The sequence below is a fragment of the Eublepharis macularius genome, chromosome 5 (genome assembly GCF_028583425.1).
Source record: "Eublepharis macularius isolate TG4126 chromosome 5, MPM_Emac_v1.0, whole genome shotgun sequence".
NCBI lineage: Eukaryota > Metazoa > Chordata > Lepidosauria > Squamata > Eublepharidae > Eublepharis > Eublepharis macularius.
The window spans coordinates 108,824,316-108,849,804 of record NC_072794.1 but is presented as its reverse complement, the minus strand read 5'-3'; the positions used below and the strand labels follow the sequence as shown (position 1 = coordinate 108,849,804).

General features: G+C 42.6%; 1 protein-coding gene across 3 annotated transcripts in view; it reads right to left on the bottom strand.

The window, feature by feature from the left end:
• Window positions 1-24,919, bottom strand: part of ANKS1A (ankyrin repeat and sterile alpha motif domain containing 1A) — a 196,130-nt gene extending 171,211 nt beyond the window's left edge. For all 3 annotated transcript variants that reach the window (XM_054979581.1, XM_054979582.1, XM_054979583.1), the window contains exon 1: window positions 24,719-24,919. In XM_054979581.1, the coding sequence (XP_054835556.1) occupies window positions 24,719-24,906 (188 nt within the window). In that variant the 5' untranslated portion in view covers window positions 24,907-24,919. The remainder of the gene's footprint in view (window positions 1-24,718) is intronic.
• Window positions 24,920-25,489: the final 570 nt, after the last annotated feature.

Genomic DNA, 25,489 nt, shown 5'->3' with positions numbered 1-25,489 from the left:
AGCAAGCCGCATCTGGGAACCTGGTATTTAGCTTGCTTCTGGTTCCGCATCTGGGAACCTGGTATTTAGTATGCTCCTTAAAGATTTGGAGCATACTGAAGTGAGGGAGGAGCAAACCTCCCCCCCGGCCGGCAGGGAGAGGGGAGGCTGATCAGCTGGGTGGTGGGAGGGCACAGCAGCGGTGGCCCTTGTGAGGCCAGGACAGCCCAGAGCCGGCTCCTCTGCTGCCACACCACTGCCTGTGGGCCGCAGAGGCCAGCAGGGCGGCAGGGAAGGCTGGAACCACCCTCTCCAGCCCTTCCTGCCCCTCAAATGGCCGCCGTGACAGCCACTTGAGGAGCAGGAAGAGCCTCCTCCGCCTCGTTCGCTGTTGGCTGGAGAGAGAAGAGGAGAGTTTAAATGATAAAACACTCCCTGTGCCATTTGCAAACAGCGCAGGGAGCCTTCTACCCTTTAAACTCTGCCCCTTTCCAGCTGGCTGGAGGGAGGGGGAAGAGTTTAAAGCGTAGAATGCTCCCCTCACTGTTTGCAAACGGCATGGGAAGCCTTCTACCCTTTAAACTCTGCCCCTTTCCAGACAGCTGGAGGGAGGGGGGAGAGTTTAAAGGGTAAAATGCTTCCCGTGTCATTCGCAAATAAAATGGGGAGCGTTTTTTCTTTAAACCTCCCTCCTCCAGCAGGCCCAGAAGACCCTTTAAACTTCAGCTGGCCTGTGGGCCGGCTGAAGTTTAAAAGGTCCCGAAACTTCCCGCAACATCCCGAATCGCTTCGGGAAGCTTTGATTCAGATGTTCCGAATCTTTACAGATCGGGTCCAATTCTGGCATTTTTTCTAAATCGGAAACCTGATGCGCACACCCCTAGTACTAGTGCCATTTGAGAAAATCTCATACCACAACCATTATCTATGTTTTAAAGAAGTTAAGTTAAGTTACTGTAGTACCATGTGGCTGTCACTGAAAAGCATTTGGAAATTTCATGTAGTTCAGAAAATGACATCCAGATTGTTGACTAGGACTCTAAGAGCTGATCACATTTTGCCTGTCCTTAAAGACATGCAATGACTGCCCTTTTAAAATTTTTATTATTATTATTTTCTACTAGCTAGTTGTAAACTTTGCCACAATATTAACTGTAACAATAAGACATTTCCTAGATAAATTGGACCGTAACTTCTTAAAAATGATTTAATCTGTTTTTGTAGACAACAGAATTATGGACTCCTGCAAGCACAGAAACTACAGTATTTCAGATTGAGAGCATCTGCTTTTAATTAACAGGTGTGCCCTTTCCATTCCCCCACCTCCCAGCAAATATAAAAGTTTTACTTCACGATCAAATATTGTGTAGCATGTACACATTCTGGTAAATAGAATATATTACATAAAATGTTTAGAAATTTGAGGTAATCCACTTCCTTAAATGTGTGGTTGTTTGTACCACAAAATATACATGTTTATAGTATTTGAGGTTGTTATAAAAAGAAGTTAAAAGAATCTTTAAAATGCTTGGTTTAAATTCCTGTCCATAAGAATGACAAATTTTCCAATCATTTTTCCAATCCAATTTTCCAAGGCATTCTACAGAACTTTAAAGAATAGTGCCATTTTTATTTTAAAGATTTCATAGGCTAGTCTACTTTCATATATTTTTTCTTGCTAAGAGGAGGTGCTATACCTTAGTAAGAAAGCATATACTTTGCATGCAGAAGGTACCCCGGTTCAGAAGCTGGCACACTAGGCAAATGGATCTCATACTATTGCTGGGAATGGACCTGTAAAAACCCCGAGATTCACTGCTAGTTAGAGTAGACAATGCTAGGACAGATGGATCAATAATTTAACTCAATATAAGGTCACTTCCTATGTTCAAAAGTGCAAAGTTACATTTGGAGTAAGCCCCATTAAAATTAGTGGGACTTACTTCTGAGTAAATGTACATAGGATAGCACTGCACATCACCAAGATTCCCTGATCATTGGATCTAGAAAAGCTTTAGTGGGAAATTCGTGGTAATAATACCTACACAAGACCTGTGAGAGGAATGTGATGCTGGACAAGAAGAGTTAGGAGTATCTGGGATCTATATGAATCAATTACACAGTAAGTCAGCGTTGCTGTCTAGGTCAACCTGGGTCTCTCTAGAACCAATAAGGACACCTACTAGCTTCAGTATTATATAACCTAAACACAGGAAAACAAGCAAATCAACAACTGAGAGAGTCAATAAACAATAAACAATATAACAGGATATGTGTAGCAGAAATTTGAAAAGTGGCATCCAATTCAAATACAGGAATACAGCAATGAAACATTGATGGAACAAAATATAAGAAGATGGTTGTTGTGGGTTTTCCGGGCTGTATTGCCGTGGTCTTGGCATTGTAGTTCCTGACGTTTCGCCAGCAGCTGTGGCTGGCATCTTCAGAAGTGTAGCACCAAAAGACAGAGATCTCTCAGTGTCAGAGATCTCTCTTCGACAATATAAAATATAAGAATTTGACATGACCTATTAACAACATGGAAAGTACCCAGTAAGGTCATATTTACATTCACAGACAGTACCCAGTAGTATAGTTTACACTCACTGTCCTTTTAGCAAACCATTTCTCTGCACCATTTCCTTATAACACAGCCCTACTGCCTGAATAAAAAAGCCCTCCTCAATTATTCAGTCTAGCATAGATTGCAGAAAGCCAGGAGAGTGAGAGATTTCTTGATCTCCTCAGGCAAGCCATTTTATAAGGTGGGGGCCACTACAGAGGTGCGGGCAGCTGTCGATTTTGCTCAACTGCAAGGTGCTATCTGCAGAAGGCTCTGTTGAGATAAGCAAAGCTGCCGTAGACTCTCTGCTCTTCCAAAGTTAAACAAGATGGCGGCACAGGCAGGAGCCGTGGTTTGAGCTCCGCCGAAGTTGGGTATTACAGCTAAATTGCAACTGAATTATGACTAAAGGACAATTCTGATGAAACAGCAAACAGAACTACATCCAAAAGATCCAGGAACAGCATGACGAAAACAGCAAATAGTAAACAGAGCACTGGTGGGAAAACAATGGAAATGGTAGGGGAGAAGTGCGGTAACAAAGAGAGCGGAACAAGTGGGAGAGCCTGTAGTATTTTACTGTTTAATTTGGTGTGTTTTCGAGCGGCTTGGAGTGGTTCAAAGAGAGTTTGCCTTGACCCAGCTTAGACCTGAGCCCGAGACAGTTACCCAATTGCCCAGTGGGGAGTTGCCCAGCGGGGAAGACAAGACCACTGGAGGTTTGGGGACCAGCAAAAACAGGTGTGGAAGGGAAGAGGAGAGCCTCTAGGCCTGAAGGTTTCCAGACCTGCAGCGAGCTCCGCAAGAGCAACGAGAAATTGGAGCACCAGGTGAGCTCTGTGGGAGCTGGTTGTGGAGGAAGCTTGGAGGGTGACCCACAGGAGAGCAGACTCGGAAGACTGGACTGGCTGGCTCATTAAGCTGCCGGAGTTCTCCAAGAAGCGGCGAGGACCTCCGAAGGGTGCCAAGGAATGTCAAGCTGAGGAATGTCGGACAAATGATTGCTGACTATGCCAATGAGTCAGTCTAGCTGTAGCCCTAATAAATCAGAGAATCTCGAAAGAGCTTCTCCTGAATTTTTTTTTTTTTAAAAAAGCCCTGCTGTAAATTGGGAATGATTAAATTAGATGGTATTTGTCAGAATTTGGAGATTAAAATGGGGTAGTTGGGAGGGGAGTAGGCTATCGAGTAGGAAACGAGCTAAACTGGAGTACGGAAATTAGATTAGACCCTGGTTTTCATTGGATGTTACTATATTAGGTGGAAATCATTTAAGTTGCCCCATAAGAAATTAATTGGATTAGAATTGGTGCTACTTTCTGCTGCTACTAGAATTGGTGCTACTTTCTGCTGCTAAGGGGATATTGTGATGTGATGATGATGGATGTGGGGAGGGCAACTGGGATACGGCTAGGGATCCCAGTCCGCTGGGGACGGGGATATATGGTGGACATGGAGATATGGAGATATGGACAGGCTTGGTGCCCTTCTAACCTGCATCCCATCCCGAGACACGCAGGTGTTGGAGCTAGGAAAAAACCTCCTCCGACACCGATATTCTGCAATGCCAGGTCCATAAATAATAAGACCAGAACTCTGCATGATATTTTTGCAGCAGCCAATATGGACCTGGTATGCGTGACCAATACCTGGGTGAGGGAGGGCGTAACAGTTGCCTTGGGTGAGCTGACCCCCCCGGGATACTCGGTCCTTTATCAGTCACGAACAGGGTGTCAGAGGGGAGTGGTGGCAATCCTCATCTGAGAGGGTTTCTCCTTCAGACCACTTCCCATCCCAGAAATCTCTGGCATTGATTGTGTGGGACTGATGTGGAATGCCAAGGAAAATTTGGCTTTCCTCACCCAGTGCACCAGCAGACACCCTGCCACGCCTGTTGAAGGTGATGGTGGGGTGGGCCTTGGAGTACCCCAGGCTGATAGTGCTGGGGGACTTCAACGTCCATGCTGATGATGCCTCCTCTGTACAGGCTGCGGACCTGGTGTTGGCCATGGCAACACTGGGACTTTCCCAGTTTGTATCGGCCCCCACACATTAAGCAGGCCACACACTAGATTTGATTTTTGGGATGGGATTGGATGTGGTTCTGGATAGAATACTGCCATGGTCAGACCACGTGGTTCTGGAGGCTCAGTTGGGTATGCCACCTCCCCCCTGCAAGGGTGGTGAGCGAATTTATGCTTGCCTGCGGAGACTTATGGATCCAATTGGTTTCCAGAATGTTCTGCGGGAACTGATGCCCCACGGTGGTTCATTGGATGAGCTGGTGGAGGACTGACAGTTCCGGCTCTCCGAGGCCATCGATGAAATTGCTCCCCCTCATCCTCGTCCCCGAAATCGTTGAGCCCCCTGGTATACAGAGGAGCTATGGTGACAGAAACGGGAACTAAGACGACTTGAGCACGTGTGGTGGTGATCTTGCAACAAGGAAGGAAGAACATCTTATAGGTTGCATATGAAATCCTATGAGATGGCAGTGAAAGCTGTGAAGACGGAATATTATGCAGCTTCCATTGCATCAGCTAGCTCATGCCCGGCTAAATTGTTTAATGTGGTACACTCACTGATCTCCCATTCAGGTGGAGACCATCAAAATTTGAATTCGGTGATAAGCTGTGAAGCTTTTGCAAGTTTTTTTGCTGATAAAATCCTGTCTCTCCACTGCGACTACCGACCACAGTTGATACAGTATGTGGCCCCTTGGCTGTCTTTGGGGCAGATATTCGATCATTTCGGCCCTCTTTCCGGGGAAGAGGTGGATAAGATTCAGCAGTTGGTGAGGCCTACCATATGCCTCCTGGACCCATGTTTGTTGTGGCTGGTGAAAGCCAGTGTCAACGGATTACGGGATTCCTTGGAGGCCATTTTAACAGCTGGTTACAGCTGGTGCAGAATGCAGCGGCATGTGTCATCTCTGGAATGCCAATGTGTGCACATATAATGCCAGTATTGTGTCAGTTGCACTGGTTGCCGGTGGAGTACCAAATCAGGTTCAAGGTTTTGGTATTAACCTATAAAGCCCTATTCAGACTGGGACTGACGTATCTGCAGGACCGCCTCTCCCTATTTGAACCCCCAGAGGACTCTCTGTTCCAGCGATAAACACCTGCTAAAGATCCCTGGCCCCAGGGAGGCCCACCTGGCATCGACCAGGGCCAGGGCCTTTTCGGTCCTGGCCCCAGTCTGGTGGAACGCTCCACCCAATGAGACCAGGGCCCAGCGAGATTTGTTATCTTGCTGCCAGGCCTGTAAGACGGAGCTGTTCTGCCAGGCATATGGTCGATGCTAGGTGGCGCCCCCTGGCCAGGTGAGCTAACACATGCCCTCCCTACTAGAGACATCCTCCATCTCTCGCATATTCCCTGCCACAATGCTCTGGAGATGGTTAAAGGGTGGTCAGTTGGATCATTGTGCTGCTGATGTGTGTGTGTGCGCACGCGCGTATATATATGCGCACTTTAGTTATGGTATTTTAAATGTTTTATGGTTTTAAATTGTATAAACTGTCTAACGTAATTTTAGAAAGTATGTCAGTTGTAATCTGCCCTGAGCCTGCTGTTGTGGGGAGGGCGGAATATAAATCGAATATAAATAAAATAAATAAATAAAGATAGGAAATCATAAGATTTCATAAGAGGAGGTCCTGTAGATATGAGGGACCAAGGCCATGAAGGATTTTGTACGTGGTGGTAAAACCCTTGAACTGAGCCTGGCAAAAGATGAGTAGCCAGTGGAGTGACTGCAGAATTGGAATAGCTGGCATGCTCCACCTATCCACAGAAATTAGCCGTGTTAGTCTGTAGTAGCAAAATAGTAACGAGCCCAGTAGCACCGTTAAGACTTTATTGTAGCATAAGCTTTCGAGAACCACAACAGTGTCATGCTACTGGACTCTTTACTATTATGCACCACTTAATACCTGATAATAATCAAGCAGCAGCATTCTGCACCAGCTGGAGTCTCTGAGTTGACTTTAAATGGAGATTGATGCAGAGAGTATAACAGTAGTCTAGTCTCAATATTATCATGGTGTGAATCCAGATGGGCAGATCAGAAGTGTCATGGTAGGGGGGCATCTTCCAGGCTAGTCTAAGTTTGGGAGAAGACCTTTTTTTGCAGCTGAATTTATTTGCTTCTCTCTTCTCACAGAGTGGATCCAACATTCTCTAATTTCATCTGGGAAAGATGGATTTAGCCAGATTTGTAAAAATATGTCTTTTTAACCTGGTTCCTGGACCTAGTTCATGCACCCCTAGTATTACCTTGTTCTTACTATATTGTCTTCTACTATTGAAACACATTCTTTGCACTGTTTATGGTATGTCATTTTATATTCTTTTTGTTTGCATCTTATGTACTAATACCCAAGTGGCAAAGATCTGAGGATTCTTAAATCCAGAGACTGGAGCCATGAATGGACAAGACAGACCTTTCTACACCCCTGAATATGCCCCAGGGGAGGGGGAGGTTAAAAAACTCAAAATGATAAAAGGGGTGCCTGTAGCTTTAACCAATGTCCTCAGCGGCTGTTGCCAAGCAACCATAGCCAGTATTTCAGACTTGATTTCTGTCAAGAAAAGGCAGGGAGAGGGGACTGTTTTAGCCTTTGAGGGAGGACTCACTGGGGCCAGGCTCAGAAGCAACCACCAGATGAATGGATACCACGATTTGCATGACTCACCCAGACCTGACTGCTGTTCAACAGTAATCCAGTGCCCACAAAAGCCAGTGTAGTGTAGTGGTTAGAGTTTCAGAGTAGGATCTGGGAGACTCAAGTTTGTATCACCACTGTGTTGTGGATGCTCACTGGGTGATCTTGATCCAGTTACACAGTCAAAGTCTATCCTACCTCTTGGGGTTGTTGTGAGGATAATATGGAGGCAAGGAGAATGATGTAAGCTGCTTTGGGTCCTCGCTGGGGAGAAAGGCAGTATATAAATGAAGTAAATTAAATATAGGTGAAGATGGGTGAGGAGAAGAGCAGACAAAAGGTAAGTTGTTTAGTGGGTTTGAAGGACAGAAGGCCATAGGGGAAAGTGAGCATTTGGAAGCTGCCAGGAAGAGGGAAAGAGGAAATAGTGTAGGGAAGGGGATATAGGAAAAAATGAAGTACTTTCTGCAAGTCCATGCAGGTTCCCCACCATACAACTGGACCCAGCCCAACCAGCATCACTCAACTGAGGCATAGGGGAGAGGCTGCTGGGGGGGGGGGGAAGGTGAACATGGGGAGGCAGACAAAGGTAAGGAGAGAAGGAAACAGGAAAAGGGGAGATGGTATAGGGGCAGGGAAGGGAAAGAGGACATGGTGGGTTACAGGAAAATGAGATGCCCCCAGCAATTCCTTGTGAGTCCCCACTTGTTATTTCCAATTTTTGTAAACCTGATCCTATTGCATTATTTATTAGAAATAAATAATTCAGTAAAATTAAGGCAGCCTCAACATGATATACCTAGCTATTATATAGGTCTAGTTGAGATACTATGGCTAAATCAGTGTTTAGCAATCACGTCTGAAGGCAATTTCTGAACTGCAGTAGCTGTAGTTGGCCCTATTTGAATGCCAGGCCAACTATGATTTGTGCAAACCAGGAAAGGGAGAAACAAACCCAGCGCCTAGGGACACACAAACCTAAAGGGATGCTCAATCACCAGCCCATGGTTTTGTAATGCCATCATCACTCCTAGATAAACACAAGCAGCTACCATTCACCAATTAAAACAAATCCTGGCCATGATGAGTATGGCCACATTTGAATAATTCCAGTCTCACAAGCTGAACTAAGGGTGTGTTTACACTGATTTTAGTCCATTTTAAGAGCACAGTGAGCCACTGCATTCTCTTAGTAGACTGAGGCCACTGTTTCAGTAGCCTCTTAGGACACTTCCAGTTTTTCTGGCACTGAAATACTATATAAAAATACTGAGCAAACAATTTACAAGAGAAAGGAAACCTATGCACACCTCACACCTGCGGCACTTTCCACATAATTAAGAACTGCCTGTCTTAGTTAACAGCTGTTGCTATATAGGGTGTGGAAAATTAGACACTTCAATTGGGTTAGAGGTTAATCATGGTAGCATGGGTATGATGAAAGTGCCCTTCTGGAAGTGGGAGAAGGGACAATTCTGCCCCTTCCCTCTGCTTAGTACAGCCCTTCCCAAACACATGACTGTTCATCCATGAAGGTCCTGTGACACTGGAAATCAATTCTTCCAAGGCTGAAAGGGAAACACATGGAATACCCACACTCTTTTCATGACAGATGGCTGGTTCTGTGACTATGAATCTAGAATCACTGGCTTGAATCTTATACCTTGCTTCTGCTTTTCTTTGTCCAATGTGGTGGTAGTCCTTCTCTGAACAGTGTGTTCTCATGCCAGGTACATTTTGGCTTCTTGGAAGACATAAGTCTTGCATGAGCAGAAATGCCTATCACCAGAGGAACAGTGTTCCACAGCATTGAGTCACCTCTGCAACAGACAGAGAGCAAGCAAAAACAAGATATAGGATCCATGTCACATGAGATTTATTTTTGTGATTTATATTCACCCCCAAGCAAAAAAACAAACAAACAAACCCTGAGAGTCAGTGTAGTGGCTAACATGGCAGGCTATGATTTGAGTAACCCAAGTTTGATTATCTGCTGGCCCGTCACACATTCGCAACCTAACCTACCTTGCAGGGTTGTTGTGTGGAAAAAACAGAGGAGAGAAGAATAATGTAAGCCTCTTTGGGTGCCTATTGGGGATAAATAATGTTACCTGAATATGTAAAAAACTATTTCCAATTTAGACTGAATAATAACGCTGATTTAAATTGAAGTAGAACTTTTGGTGCAAATCCTACAAAGTGGCATCTGGGTAGTTTTGTATATTGCCAGTGCAGCACTAGAGACACTTCCATATAGCTGGATCCCACACAGCCTGATTCTCAGGGACTGAATACTACATAATCACTTTAAAAAACTTGTCAGTTGCATGGAAAGCTCCCTACAAAAACCACTCTCAGGCATGTTAGAAACCCAGTACAACTGAAGGGTTCAAGCTCAACACGCTCTCCAATGTGATAGTTTAAGCACTGAAAAACAGAATCCACCCTGTAATCTTAACTGCTAGAGTCTCAAAAAGAACTTCTATGTGATTTTGCTGAACACGTAGACCATGCTTTAGAAAGATCTTGTCCAATGGAATACAACTGTTAGCATCTTGCAGAATACAACTGAGGATATTTTAGGAGACTGCAAGATCATTTCCCTACTTACAGCTTCAAAATTTTGCAACTGTCAACACCATGCACAAACTTCAGCGAGAAAGCAGAAGTGTCAAAATTCTTCCCACCCACCCCTGCTCTAAGGTCACATCAGACTGAAAACAAACTTGTAGTTCTTGGGTTTAAATTTATTTAAGAAAACCCTAAGACCAGTAAGTAAGCTGAAAATGGTTCCATTTATTAAAAACACTTCTATCTTGAATTTCAATCTGTTAATTCCCTCCCATGTTGGCTACCACAAAAAAATAAAATGTGCACACCACCATAGCAGCAGCAGAATATAAATTTATTTCTCCGTTAAAAGCCAAACAGCTAAACAATTAACTGTAAGCAACAAATACCAAGAAAACTAATAAAAACAAACAACAGCATAAAATGCCATTTAGTGTACCCAGCCATGGAACAAAAACAAAGGACTGCAAATTTAAAGCAGCACAGAAAAACTCAAAATCTAGGTGAAAAGGTATGTTTTTTTTATCTGGTTCCAGAAGTTTAGTTCTAGAACTAATATTTATGAGGAGGGTATTCCAAAGTGTGGTGCAGTGGTTAGAGTGTTAGAGGATGATCTGGGAGACTCAGGTTCAAATCCCTGCTCTGCTATGGAAGACTGCTGAGTGACCTTGGGCCAGACACACATTCTCAGCCTAACCCACCTCACAGGGTTGTGGTGAGGTTATAATGGAGGAAAGGAAAACAACAGAAGCCACTTTGGGTCTCCATTGGGGAGAATGACATGGCATAAATGAAGAAAATTAAATTATATTAAATTAAAAGGCAAGGCTTCACAACCAATAAAGGCATGCCCCTAGCAACTTCAGACAGTAGATGAGCTGTGGACCCTCAAGAATGATCACAATGGTTGGCAGGCTCATATAGGAGAAGGAAGTTTTTCAGGTACCCTGATCACAACCCACCTAAGTTTTAAAGCTAAAGATCAGGAAAAGAGCCAGTAGCCAGTGTAACATTTAAAACTGACAAGATATAATCACTATAGCTTGTCCCAGTCAGCAGTCTCACTACTGTATTTTGTACAAGCTGATGCTTCAGAGCCATTTTCAAAGGCAGTCTTTTAAACAGAATTGCCCTTTTGATTATTAGCTCCACTTTGGCATACTTGACCATAAAAATCATACCAACTCACAATACCTAATCAACTTAAAGCAGATCCTAGTGTGTGCCAAACACTGTTTATTTTATTTTTTGTTATCTATTTCAACAATGCAATGGAGTCTATAAATGCAAATGTGCACAGATTTAAAACCAGCAGAAATTAATACAGAGTTGAAGAAACGCTGAAAAAGACCATAAGCAATTCTAAGACTGATACATTAAACAATACAAATACCTAGTAGGATCATACCCAAAGCAACAGATAACACAAAGTAGCACTTAATAGTAAAATCTATTGTCCCTATCTCTCTACTGATGTATCCTTCTGAGAACACTTCCTTACAGTACAGACCTCCTACTTAAGTAAAAAAGCCTTCTTGAATATTTCAGTTTTCCATCATTTGCAGAAAGCCAGGAGAGTGGGAGCTTTCCTGTTCTCTTCATGTAGGCTATTCCATATGGTAGGGGCCACCACAAAGAATTCACATGTATGGGCAGCTGCTGATTTTGCCCATGTGTAAGATGGCACCTGCAGAAGGCCTGGTTTGGATGAGCAAAGCTGCTGCAGTGGGACGTAGAGAGAGAGGCAGTCCCACAGATATTCCAGACCAAGGTCATGAAGAGTTTTAATTGTGATAACTAATACCTTGAATTGGGCCCAGTAACTGATAGGTGGTGTGACTGCCAAATTGGAGTAATATTCATTTTCCTTCTATCACCCAGTATTAACTGAGCTGCAGTGTTCTGCACCAACTGGAGTCTCCAAGATAGCTTAGAGGGGAGACCAATGTACAAAGCATTACAGTAGTCAAGCCTTGATGTTACTATAGCATGGATCCAAGTGGCCAGATCAGCCATATCGAAGTAGGGGGCTATCTTCTTGCAGAAAAGATAGATTTGATCTGAGGTCTCAAGGGGATGACACTTTTTCTTCTGCTTCACCTGTCAGACAGGCCAGCCAGCCTGCCTGCCATACATGTGAATGTATATTTACTGGGGGGTGGGGTAGTAGTGTAGCTTTCTTCCTTCACTGTATCTTGGCTACACTTTGCTTGGGTTGAGTGGTGTTATCAGTGCAGCTAGAACTGAACATCTGGGAACTGACCTTGGGAAACTCAGCTCTGCATCTCTTTCAGGACTTTTGCTGACTTCAACTGACTCTTGTTTGACCTGGGGGGAAAGGACTGGAGGTATAACATCTCGGGGAAGACTTTGCTTTAACATTCCAGGCAATTACTATGTACAAGTGCACTTCTAGGGAGCAATATCTAATGAAGACCTTTAACTCATACAACTGTGTTTGATGAAGTGGAGAGTCTGAGAGAATCCCCTAGCCAGGCCTGACATCACCTGACAAAGGCCTTCCATGGTATGTTGTATATTCTGTCAGTAGAATGTTAGGGGTGGACATGTTGACAACTACTGAAGGGCAGAAAACCACAGATGTCAAGGCCAATATGGTGCTACTACTATGATGTCTACTGCTATGATGTCTGCCTTCTGTTCTTTAATCTTCCTGATCAATTTTGGAAGAACCGAGAAGGAAGGATAGGTGAACAGAAGATTGCTTGGCCAATGGGACATCAAGGGGTCCATTACTTGGGCTGTGAGATGGTAATACCTGGAGAAGTACCTGTTTACTTGATAGCTGGTTGGCAATGTGAATAGATCCATCAGGGGAAGACCAAGGTATGTTGTGATTAGCTGAAATGGATCTTTCCTCAGGGACCATTCCCCCTCCTGAATGGTCTGCCTACTGAGACAATTCACCTGGATATTCATCAATTCCTTGATGTGTTCTGCCTTGATGGATGCCAGACTCTTCTCTACCCATGCTAGGATCTTGATTGCCTCTTTGTGTAATGCTGACAATTTGGATCCTTGTTTGTTGAGCTAAGTTTTGGCTGACATTGTCTGTTCTGATTAGTATGTGTTGGTCTAGCATTCGTAGGCTGAAGTGTAGTCAGGCTAGATAAATTGCCTAAAGTTCCAGTAGGTTGATGGGAAGGCTCATCTTGCTGTTGGACTATCGACCCTGAACCAGTGTACCTTCTAGTACTGCTCCCCACCCAGACAGACTGGCATTCATGAAAATCTGTTCATTATCAGACTGAAGTATTTCTTTCCTTGCAGAAGGTTGGGATTCTACCGTATGAGGCTGGTTTTTACTGCCAATGAGTCCCGAATGGAAAGATCTTTCTTGTTCGTAATTTGTAGCTGAAAATATCTCAGGAGTTGATGCAAGGGTCTTGTTATGTAGTCGACCCCACAGGATGGTGTCAATGTTCGAAATAAGCAGGGCCATCAGTTTTGGGAGTGTCATCAGTGATGAAGACCTGACCTTGAGGACCGCTTGTGACATTTCATTCATTTTCTTTGCCTTGTTTTGGTTAGGAATACATTGTGTCTAAAGTGACTCCTAGATGTTCCAGTCTCTGGGTTGAAAGGAACTTTTTAATAAGTTGATCAGAAAACTGTAAGCCTGTAAACATTGGATAGTTATTTCTGTGTCTTGGTGCGACTTTGTCTTGGAGCTTGACCTAATTAACAAGTCATCCAGATTAGGCTGTACATGAATGCCTTGCTCCCTTAGTTTTATGACTGACTTTCATGAAGACCCTTGGTGCTTTGGAGAGGCTGAATGGAAGTGCTCTGAACTGTAGACAGAGCCCTCTTATACAGAAACGGAGGAGTCTTCTGTGTCCGAAAATGATCAGAATGTGAAGATGCACCTCTGTTAGATCTAACGAGGTAAGGTACTCCTCTGGTATCAAGGATTCTGAGATGGGTCTCAGCGTCTCCATTCTGAAGTGCCTCATTTAATGAACTTGTTGGGACGCTTCAAATCTAGTATCGCTCTTCAATCTCCATTCTTTTTTGGCACCATGAGGAATATGGAGTATACGCCTTGTCCCCTTTCTGCAGGAGGGACAAGTTCTATGGCCCAAATGCTGATGAGATGTTGCATACAGGCACAGGTTCTACAAAGCTTTCCTGAATCCGTGGGAATGGAGGAAACAAAATAAATGTTCTGGTGGGGTCTGATGAATTCTATGGAGGCTTGTCTAGAAGAAACCCAATTTGATCTTCTGTTGTCCTTGATGAATCTTGGTAACGCTCTTGTTGGAATCTGTGCAAGTGTCCTACGCTCAGTCATGAAAGAGTTAAATTGTTGTTCTGTTTGTTTAGTCAGATAGCTAGTTAGCATAGGACCACAGACTTCAAGAGAAGTTCCTGCCAGAGAAAGTGGGAGTCTTTAGTCTTAATGAAGGAATCCAGGATTGTCTATTGGATGAGCCAGTTTATTGGGGGGCAATTAGCTGGCAACATATACTAAGGTTTTATTGCTCTTTGTTCTCTTCTGCTACACTACTACTACTTCACTAGACCATGCAGTCTAAACTTTTCTCTCTCTAGTACCTAGCTGAGACTATCAAGATGTAGTCAGAAACTGTTTGTTGTTTTTGCTATCAAATGTACCTTTTTTACCCTATTATGTAGTATTTTTATAGAGCTAGAATCACAGAAGTCTGTCTACTTATTTCCACTGTGCTATTATCAAACTCTGCTACTCAGCAAACTTATTATTATTATTATATCTCATTGCTGCTGCAACTGCCAACAGCTCTTCAGGAACGAAAGAAGTAAATGGTGTGACTCAGTGCCTTGGGCATCACTTTTTTCTTATCTCTGGTTTCGATAAGAATCTTATCAAGAGCAGCCCCAAATAGACTTTTGCCTTGAAATGGATAGGCTGGAAGTCAGCTTGCTAGGCCTGAAGCCATAAAGTTCTTCTGGTGGCTGCTGGATATGCTATCGCCCGGGATGACACAATTAGGGAATCTAAAGTTGCATCTGCTGTGAATGAGTTGGCTCCCTCCACTAGCGATGGTTGCTGGTTGGGATGAGCTAAAGAAGTTTACTAGACCAGACCATAGCTGCTCTTGATAATATCAAGGCAATGGTGGAGGCCTTGATGGCCAATGAAGTGGCTTCTTGAGCTTTTCTTAGGGCGAAGTCAGTCCTTTTGACTTGGTTGTCCTGGGTTGTACCCTTGCCATCTTTTGACAGTAGTTGATATAATGCTGTTACTGGAGCATCCACTAGTGGGATCTGAAAAAAACGATTATTAAATGATAGTAAAGCAACAGGTTTCTTATTGACGGTTGGAAATTGCCTGTTGGCCATAGGTTCCACTCATTCCACCTTTAATTGCTTCTTTAAAAAAATCAGGGAAGAGGAAGTCCCTCTCTGCAATGTATGACCTAGGGAAGAATTTTTTGTTCCCCTTTGGTCTGCCCTTGGGGGTCTGAAGGGGATGGACTTGTTTCTTCTGCTGAATTCTCCTGTAGATCCAAGGCAGCCATGGTCTTGGATAGATGATACTGATAATCCTCTGATTTAAAATTTTTTAGGGATTGTTCTGGGATTTCTATCTCATCCTCTTCCTCATCTAGGATGTTGTATATCATAATCTAATGTATATTATGTGTGTGTAAAGTGTCGTCAAGTTGCGACTGACTTATGGCAACCCCTGCTGGGGCTTTCAAGACAAGTGGGAAGCAAAGGTGGCTTGCCATTGCCTTCCTCTGCAGAGTCTTCTTTGGTGGAATCCCATCTAAGTACTGACACTGTTTAGCTTCCGAGACCTGACAGGATCAGGCTATACCATGCCACCTTCCCTCTAGACTTTCACTATCTGCATAAACTTCTGTTTCCCATCGAGAGTTTTCCCTCAATTATTCTGGTATGAGTTTCATTTCTAGCTGCCTCAGGGGCCAGTAAGGTTTTCCTTTGTATGAAATTGCCCCTTCTACATTTCCCTGTCTGGGAAGGGGAAGGACAGGAGGATGAACCACAGGGAGATCTGTCTCTTCCCTCAGCACTCTGTCAAAAATTGGCAGTATCTTCTCTCATAGTTTGTCTAAGAAAGTTTAGGAAATCCAGAGATAACATTGCAGTTCCCGATCCCAATACATCACTCATGAGTAAATCTTTACCATCAGCACTGGATCCTGGAACTATTGCTATTTGTAGATCTGCAAAACAGCTTGACTGGCATGCGCGGGGTCCTACGCCCATTGAATGGTTTATGGATGTGGGGAAACCATTCTGCAGCCATCTTCCAGTCAGTTGGTAAGTTTGCCAGAGTTAGCGGGGCCAGAAATGGTTGCTGTGGTTTCCTTGGATAGAGAAGAATGGCACTTATTTTGGGAGTGTTTTTAAGCCTCTGATCTTTAAATGGTCTGAATGGCAGTCGTTGTGGTCTCTATCTAATCTGTGCTGATTGCACTGGTGTTGTTACCCAGGAGTGGCAGTGAGGGGGGCTTCTAACTCTCCTTCAGAGAAGAAGAAGCCATAGTGCTCAATAATGCTGTCAGATTTGGAGAAAATGGCCACTGCGGCAGATAAGTTCTTTATGATTGAAAAAGTGATTCAAGTGATTGAAAAAGTCTTTCCCTGAAGTTTCTTCATGTAGATACATTAAATCAAGTAGATTAGTGAAGAAATTATAAGGAATTGAAGAAAGGCACAAGAATAGCAATGTAGAATTAGAAGTAAGTTGAAAAAAAGGAAAGAAAAAATGAATGTGAGACAGAGCCTATTCTAAACTGATCTCCCTGTCAACTCAGGAAAAGAACTAAGGTGATGAGTGACTCCCATCAAGGAGATAGTAAGTGGTAAGATTTTGTTCCTGCCTCCCTGACTGGAGGGTGAGAATCACCCATCAAGATGCAGTCTGCCTCAGAGGGAGAACTGGAATCACTGCAAGATGAAGAAAAGAGCTGCTGCATAGTGGTTACGTGGCTAGGCTGTGAATCAACACTCTGTTGGTTTGAATTCCACTACTGCCATGAGCTGAGCAAGTGGCCATGGGCAAGCCACTCTTCTCAGCTCCAGCTGCATTATGGCAATAATAATAACACTATGTTCACTACTCTGAGTATGCACTAATCTGTTTAGAAGAGCGGTATATAAGCACACTGTTATTGTTATTATTATTAAAAGGAAGCAGAATCATAGTGAGTTGGAATGCAGCAATACAGGGAGACAGGGACACCAGGATGCTCTCTAATTTCCAGGGATGGTTTAAGTAACTAAAGAGAAATCCCTGCAGGGATTTCTGTTTGGAGGGTGAGCACAGTAAAGGAGGAAAGCTTTGTCTCTTCCACTTAAGCAGCTGTAGGAAAAGCTTGGTTTTTTCCCATAGAATTTTAAAAGCCACAGCACTCTTGTTAAGCACCTTATTTTTGTTCCATTCCCACACATTCCACCATTAGTCCTCGATTCTACAGTTAATAGTCTGCATAAGAAATTATGTCTTCTAACTTTCCACAGATTAGGAGGGGTACTGTGTATAAAAGGAAAATCCATTCGTAATTGCAAATACCAAGTTTTCAAAATAATTTTATATAGAACTTAACATGAACTAGCCCTCAAGGTACACGGTAACATACAATATAATCTTTTTATTAAACTAACAATAATTTATTGTGGGTAACAGGCAGACTGGTAAGAGGCTCAGGCATCAAATGAACTAATTTAAATTCTGCTACAGCTGAAAAATCAAGTAGCTCTATCAGCACAGAGAAATGTTTAGCAGTTCTACTCCCAAACCACCCCACTTTTAGCTTTATAGAGGCATTGAATAGATAAGCATGTTCAAGCACAATGAAAGCCAGTGTGGTGTAGTGGTTAGAGTATTGCAGATTTGAATTCCCACTCTGCTACTGTAGCTTGCTGGGTGACCCTGGGCCAGTCACACACACTCAGCCTACCTTTCAAGGTTGTTGTAAGAATAAATGAGGAGAGAACAATATAAGTTGTTTGGGTCCCCAATTGGGGGAAAAGGTGGGATATAAATGAATAAGTAAATAAACATGTATGGGAATTTAAGGAATTCCTAGTTACAGCTCCTTCACTAACGATCAGCCATACTAACTCCAGTAGTTTTAAAAAAAAAACGTGTAGTGATACTTCTGGACTCATGCTCTAGATATGCTCTAGATATGCTATCCTTAAAACAGTTTTGTGGGCTAAGGACACAGCAGAACTTGAGTTTGAGAGTGATCAGAACTGCATTGCCACAGGTAGGACAAATTTTCTGCAGATTTTGTCATTAATCAAAAATAGCAGTAATGATACCGAAAAATACACATAAGAAAGTTGTAATATATATAGTAGACACTTTTGACTTCCATTTGCATTCTTTAAACCTAATATTTCCTCCTCAGCACATAACTATATTCTGCCAAATTTCAGTTTAACCTACAAGATAAGAATTTCTTTTGGCCCTCTTGCATTCATTTAGAAACATCCAATTTCAAATTCAAGATATAGGAAGACTGTAAGAAAATCCTCTTTTACATGAATTATGCAAAGATAGCTGAAATGTCTTACTGCTCAAGAATACTTTGCAATTGACATCTCAGTTTTTGACTGTCAATATCTAAACCACATGGCTCCAGGAAAAAAATCCTTCATTTATTGGTAGTATTCTATACCAAAGTGATACTAACTTCAATAGTATACTCACTGTAGTGTGCCAATTTCAGAATGCTTGTAAAACAAACAGGAAAAACCCAAGAAGCTGGAGATGCCACAGCCTAAGACAGGAAATAAGTTGGCTGACTGCTATAACAATAGTTCTGCAACAAGGAACAATATTTAATAATACTATACTTCAGGGCAACCACAACATAGCAAAGCAACAAAACCGTAAAGCAGTTATACATGCATTCCATTCAAAAGACTGAGGTCATCTGCACATTTTCATCCTATCTCAACAAGGGAGCAGATCAAGAGGCATAGCCCTTCTATAAGACAAAGAATGATTATATCTAGTCATGAAAATCAAAGATGAACCTCAAAACATTTTATTTTCAACCTCAAAAAAAGTTTCTTTTTGCTCTTGCTTCAAAGATGCAGGCCAAATTAGAAAATGGAAAACGCTTCTCTTCTTCCATCAATACATACAGTACATTTTGAGGAACCTACACCAACTCTGGTTGTTGCTTAATATTTTCCCAAGCAACATTCTGGCATCTCAGAGCAAGTATAAGCTTACAATAGCCCTACTGTTGGCATATCAGAGGTAACAGAGGTATTTGGTTAGGATGACCTGAGCTTACATTAGGAAGTTCAGCAAGCTAATTCACCATCTGTGGTGAGCAGGCTAGACTCCCCAACATTGTAAAAATTCCAATTCTCTCTTAAATAGTTCCGTTTTCAGTTTCCAGCCCAGTAACTTCAAGCAATTCCATCCTTTCAGATATTCAAGCCATACTTCCAAACAGGATGTGCTACATGCCAAGTCACAGACTCTAACCAATTCCAAGAATTATGCACTTAACTTCAAATGCAAACAAGCACTCCTCATGAGGCCAACGGTTTACTCACATTAAATGTCTGTAGGATTTTGGTTTGTACTTATGATCAGATATTGGCTTTTAGGATACAAGAAACCTAGGAAAGTCACAGGAAGGGAAGGTCTATTAAGGCCTTTAGACAAAATAAAAGAAGTACTTAAATATTTGTACAGTACTTAAAAGAACAAGTTAAAGCTCAATGGTGGTTTGGATCTTAGCTGGCACCGTGTATATCGCGCAAACAACATACATTAATTGTACTTCAGCTGCTATAGAAGCGCACAGCTTTTTATCTACTTTGGCAAATACTCTTATCTAGAAACCCAGGTCCAAACATTTAAAAGTCATGCTGAGCACCCCTTGTCTTTCGGCCAAGCTGACTTCAAGGGCTAGTCCCTAGCCTCCTTCCTACCTGGGAAACTGGGAAAAGTTGAGCTGAAATGGCACCTGATGTTATACTCTACTTTGGATGTGTTTCAGAGTTTTTGCAAAGTTCAGTGTTCCACAGTATAAGACTCACTTTTCTACTTCCTCAAGGGAAGGGTCAGCAACACACACACACTTTTTGGCTGTCTCCTAATGCCTAGAATTTACTATTTAAGACAATAGTAGCTTTCTTCACTTTTCATAAGGACATCACACAGGCTCCCAGCTGCTTGGCAATGAAACACAAATACTATCAGAGAGGGTCAGCAAGACTGGATGAAAATTACCCTTATAGGACTACAAATTACAAAAGGATCCTGAAGTTAACTTATGTCTACTCACTCACCCTGTCTTAATCACAGAAAAATAGCTAAGTCAAGACTATACACACAGTATTTTGTAACAGAAACCACACAAAAGAAAGCTTAAGAAATTAAACAAGTAGCCATTTAGCTTTAACAGGGAAGGAAAGAGAAGGAAGCAGCATTAGAAGAACAGGACACCAGAAATATCTACAGCTTTTCACTAAAATTTGCTTCCCTTATTGGAGGACTAGAAAGTAGCAAACATATCAGCAATAGTTAAAGAAGGATCTAGGCACAACAAAGAAATGAAAGGCCTAATGAGGAAAGCATTATTAAACATAGAATGATTACGTATACAGAAAAAACGCTGAGGAAGAATCAGCACAAAACAAGGGAAATAAGCAAAAAGGGAAGTCCTACTTCACCAACAGTTTGGAATTCTTTGGGAATAATAACAAGCACATGGATGGGATGATCTGATAGAAATTGGGTTGATCTTACACAGCCAAGTTCGGAGAACTTATTTTTGCTTCCTCTCTTTCTCCATTGCAGCCCCCCTAAGCCCCCTAAGCATCAAAGACATAACCAGGAGGAATCAGTAGCAATCATGCCCCCTCCACTCTGAATCACAGAAGATCTTGCAGTTTTCTTTTATGCTGCATTCCACACTGTCTGCACACTGAGGGCTTCTCATGGGCTGCAGACAGAGAAATGAAAGTGTAAAAACCATTGTTCAAATGTGCCATGTTTGTGATAAAACATCATATATTTGAACATCCCAAAAAGCTTTCAACAAATTTTTCTGAATAAAACTTTAATTTATATTTTATTCAATTTTACAGTCATTAACAATTAATAAACATTAAACAGATTTATAATGTTCGAATATGTAATTCTTGTCTCCTTAACGTTAATATAGCAATGCTGACAAAGCAGTATACTTACAAACTACTTACAGATGTACAACTATACAGTATTCTAAGAAAAAATTCAAAGATATGCCCGCCTTTGATAGTATTCCATTCTTGGAGATGTTTGGTTTATGGATTCATTATTAGTTAGATATTCCAAAACTGGAAACCATTGCTCCAAGAAATGAGAGTTAAGTTTTTATTGTTCCATTTGGACTATTTGGTCCTCCAGCTTTTCTGTTATGAAATAGTCCAATCTTTCCAATCTTTCTTTCCAATTTGTGACTGTGGACAAACTTTTTTGTTTCCATTTGGAAGCAATAACTGATTTGGCTATTGATAGTAGGGGTGAGATAAGATTGATTCTAGTTCTTGGCATGGAAGGATTTGACCAAAGATTCAACAATATAACCTCTGGTGTTTTAGGTAACGCATACCCTGTGATGGCTTCTATTGTTTTGATTACATTCTCCCAGAAGTTTCTTATTTGTTTACAATACCACCAGCAGTGCATAAAAGTTCCTACTTCATCACATAGCTTCCAACATTTAGGAGAGCTTGTTTTGCTTATATGATGTAATTTAACAGGTGTCAGTTACCAGTGCATAAGAATTTTGACTGTTTACATTTTGATATTGATAATCTTGGATGTAAAGTTATGAGAGCGCCAAATCTTTTTCCAGTTATCCTCTGATAGGTCAATGTTGCACTCTTTCTGTCAAATTCTTTGATAAGAAAGAATTTTGTTTTCCTGTTTCACTTCCAATAGAATGTGGTATATTTTAAGTATCATTCCTTATAACAACCCATGTCCCAGCTTATCAATCTTTCAAAGTCTGTAAGTGTTGTTTTTAGGATTTCTTTAACCTGTTGGCTTTCTATAAGGTGTTTTACTTGCACATATTCAAACCATGAAATTTGCAATTTGGAGTTCTTTTCCAAATGTGCTTTTTCGTGTATTAGGCCTTTTGTAGTCAAATTTTTATTTTGTTGTTCTGCCTCCACCAATTGAATAAGTTCAGGCTTGCTGGTCTAAACTACTTTTGCACCACAAAGGGTGAAATCTAGGAAACAGGTGGGACTAGTCTGGCCCTGTTGGTGTCCCAAATTTTAATATCTCTATTAAGGAATTGGTTGGTTGTAACAGATTGTGCTTTTCCTGTATTTTGTTCCAAATGCTTTCCTGAAGGGATTTCCCTTCTGTATATATTGATTCTATGTCTTTCCAATAAGATTTTATAGAATTATAAAAATGAATTAATGAATAGGAGGAAGGGTAGTATGTCACATTTGAGGGCAATGTCAGATTGCAAAGAGCTTGGAGAACAAAATGGCAAACAGGTTCAAAGTAAGTGTAAAACAATGCATGTTGAGTCAAGAAATTAAGTTCACACATACTTCGACAGGGTCTAAAGTGGTAATGACTACCCAAGAGAGAGATCTTGGGTCATGGTGAATAGCTAAGTGAGAATATCAACTTAAGCATGCATCAACAGGGGAAAAGGCAAAATTCATAGGAAGAATCATTAAGGAACAAACTGAAAATAAAACAGCCATTGGCACAATGCCAAACCTCTGGAGTAACTACATCTGGGATACTATATACAGTTCTGCTTTCCCCAACTCACAAGAATATTGTAGAATGAGAAAACTTGAAAATGTCAGTCTAAGAGGGAAGCACTTTTTTAAGGCAATGAGAAGGATGAAGGAGGCTAGAAAGCTATGAAATAACTTTATCATAATAAAATTGATGGGTAATAAATTCAGAACACAGATGGCCCAGGCTAGCTCAGTCTCATCAGATCTTGAAAGCAGGGTCAGCCCTGGTTAGTACTTGGATGTGAGACCACCAAGGCTATGCAGAGGGAGGCAATGGCAAACCACCTCTGAATACCGCTTGCCTGGAAAACCTATGGGGCTGTCTCATAAGTTGCCTGCAACTTGACAGCACTTTCCACCACCACCAGATTCAGAACAGGCAAAGCTACTTTTTTCATTTAACGAATTAGCTTAGTGAATTCACTTAAGGAATTCAATACCTCAAGATGCTGTGACTGCCTGATTCCTTTGGAAGCCACTTCAGCTAATTCATAGAGAACAGGTTTATCAACAGCAATTTGTCATGATGATTAAACAGAACCTCCATGTTCAAAGGCAGTATATACCAGTTGCTGGAGAGCAATAGTGAAGAAATGTTATTGCTTTTACGCCCTATGGGTCTTGTGGGAAACAGAATACTGGTCTAGATGAGTATCTGTTTTGTTTCTTCAGAACTTTTGTATTCTACCCTTCTCCAAACAGCTCAGGACAATACACAAGTCTTCCCTCTTCAATTTTATCCCAGCAACTCAGACTACGCTGAGAGATAATGACTGGCAAAAGTTCACCCCAGTAAGTTTAATGAGAAGCAGGAATTGGAACACGGGTCTCCCTGGTCCTAACCTAACCACATTTTAACCATTGCACCACCCTGGCTCCCATCTGGGAGAAGCTACATTACGGAGAACAATACAATTCACTATAATGTATTGACCCTCATTCCCATTATGCTTCATTTAACTGTTGTTTTTAATTGTCTTAGTTGTATATGCATATATTTGCAAAGTTGGTTTTAATTTTTTTTTAATTGTTCACCACCGGACCCTAAGCTGGGTGGAAAAGTGACATAAAAGTATTTTAAATAAACACAGAAGAGCAAGATTCAGGTCCAGTAGCACCTTAAAGAACAACTAGATTTCCAGGGCATGAGCTTTTAAGAGTCAAAGCTCCCTTCTTCAAATACATTTAGAAGTGGAAGTATGTATGGTTTTATCCAGCAAGAAGGTGGCAGGCGTATTTAAAATAAGGGTGTAAGGTACTTTCTACTGCAGGCCAACATGGCTACCCACCTGAAAATAAATATACTGCAATAGCTGTCAACTTTTTCAGAACCATTATCAAATAAGATCCATTTAAGCTTACACAGCATGCATCTGTCCTTCTTTGAGTACAAACTCTATTTTCCCACCCCCACTCTTAAGGTTCCTTTAAGTCACAAAAGTAGAAAATGGTGGTATGCTTCTTGCATAATCTGCTTTGGGGCAAAAGCTACAAAGCAGACATAAGGAAAAGCCTGCAATGCCACATCTTTATATGTCACCAATCTTACCTAATAATACAATTATTACCATAAAAAGATCCATAACCTGGTTTATAAGAGGAACTTATTTTACAAAGGATTCCCCTTCATGCTAGACCCAGCCACATTTCAGCCATAAACCAGGCTCAAAATACCTTATGTTTCCTTTGGTCTCCCAAAAGAAAAGAGAAGAAAATCTTGCACAAATGAACTACCCCCGCCAACGCCTCTGCCTACCATAAGAACCTCAATTCACCAGCTGAAAGCCACTTGCTTGAGGAAACCCGGAAGACAGAAATAGCCATGCTAACTACACACCCACAGCCGCCTCATAGGAACTCCACACACCTATTTGCAAAGCAATAACAAAATAAACCCATGGCACCACACGCCTCCCAAGGCTGCAGGCGCTCAACAACACCTCCGGCGCGGAACCCAACGGCATGGTCCTCTCCCTTGCCTGGGGCTCGCGTACCTTCAGAAGGCGGCGGTTCTATCCACGGGCAGCAGCACCTCAAGGCAGCAGCCGAGACACACCCCCAGCCGCCCGAGGGCCAGCAGCCAGGCACCCAGCGCTCACTGCCAGCCTCAGCCACAGCAGCTCGGGCGCCCTCGGCGGCCCGCTGCCACACCCCTGGCAAGAACCTACCTGAGCAGGCTGGAGAGCGGGTGCCCCCCGCCGCCGCCACTACCGCCGCCGCTGCCGCCTCCCCCTGAGGACCCGGAGCCGCCACCGGAGCCGAAGCCCGAGCTGAGGCGCTTGCCCGACAGCAGCTTCTCCACTGCGGGCAGGTTCCCGGTACGGGAGGCCTCCAGGAGCTCCTGTTCCTTCCCCATGGCCCGGGCTCAGCCCGGGAAGCCAGCCTCCCCCTCCCGCCTCCACTGCTCCCTCGCTGCCGCCGTCACTCCCCTCAGCCGGCGCGTCTTTCCGGGGTGGGGCCAAGGAGACCGCACCCCCCCCCCCCGGTCCGCAAGGAAAGCGGAGGAAACGGCGGGATCGCACGGGCGAATCTCCTGCTTTCCGTGCTTGCCGCTTTACAAGATGAGGTAAGGCGAAGCAAAGTGAGGAGATCGTTTGCATTTCGCCGCAGAATAGTACAATAGAATCTCGTCACGTTTAGCTTTGCAAATGATAGAAAAGGTTCCCTTCTGCACCACAGAAGATCTCTCCAATCAGGAAAGTATTATTTTTTAGATCGGCCTGTACTGAAGTGTAAAGGGGCGATCTTACACACAGGTATTTTTGCTAGTGTGCACGTGTTGGGAAGCTGCAGTTGGGTTGGACACAGCTGCCGTATATATAAACAGAGACTTATTTATTTATTTGTTTACGTTCTTTATAGTCCGCCTTTCTCACTGAGACGCAAGGCGGATTATACACTGTGATGTAGTACAGTCAATTTCAAGGACGTTTCAATAA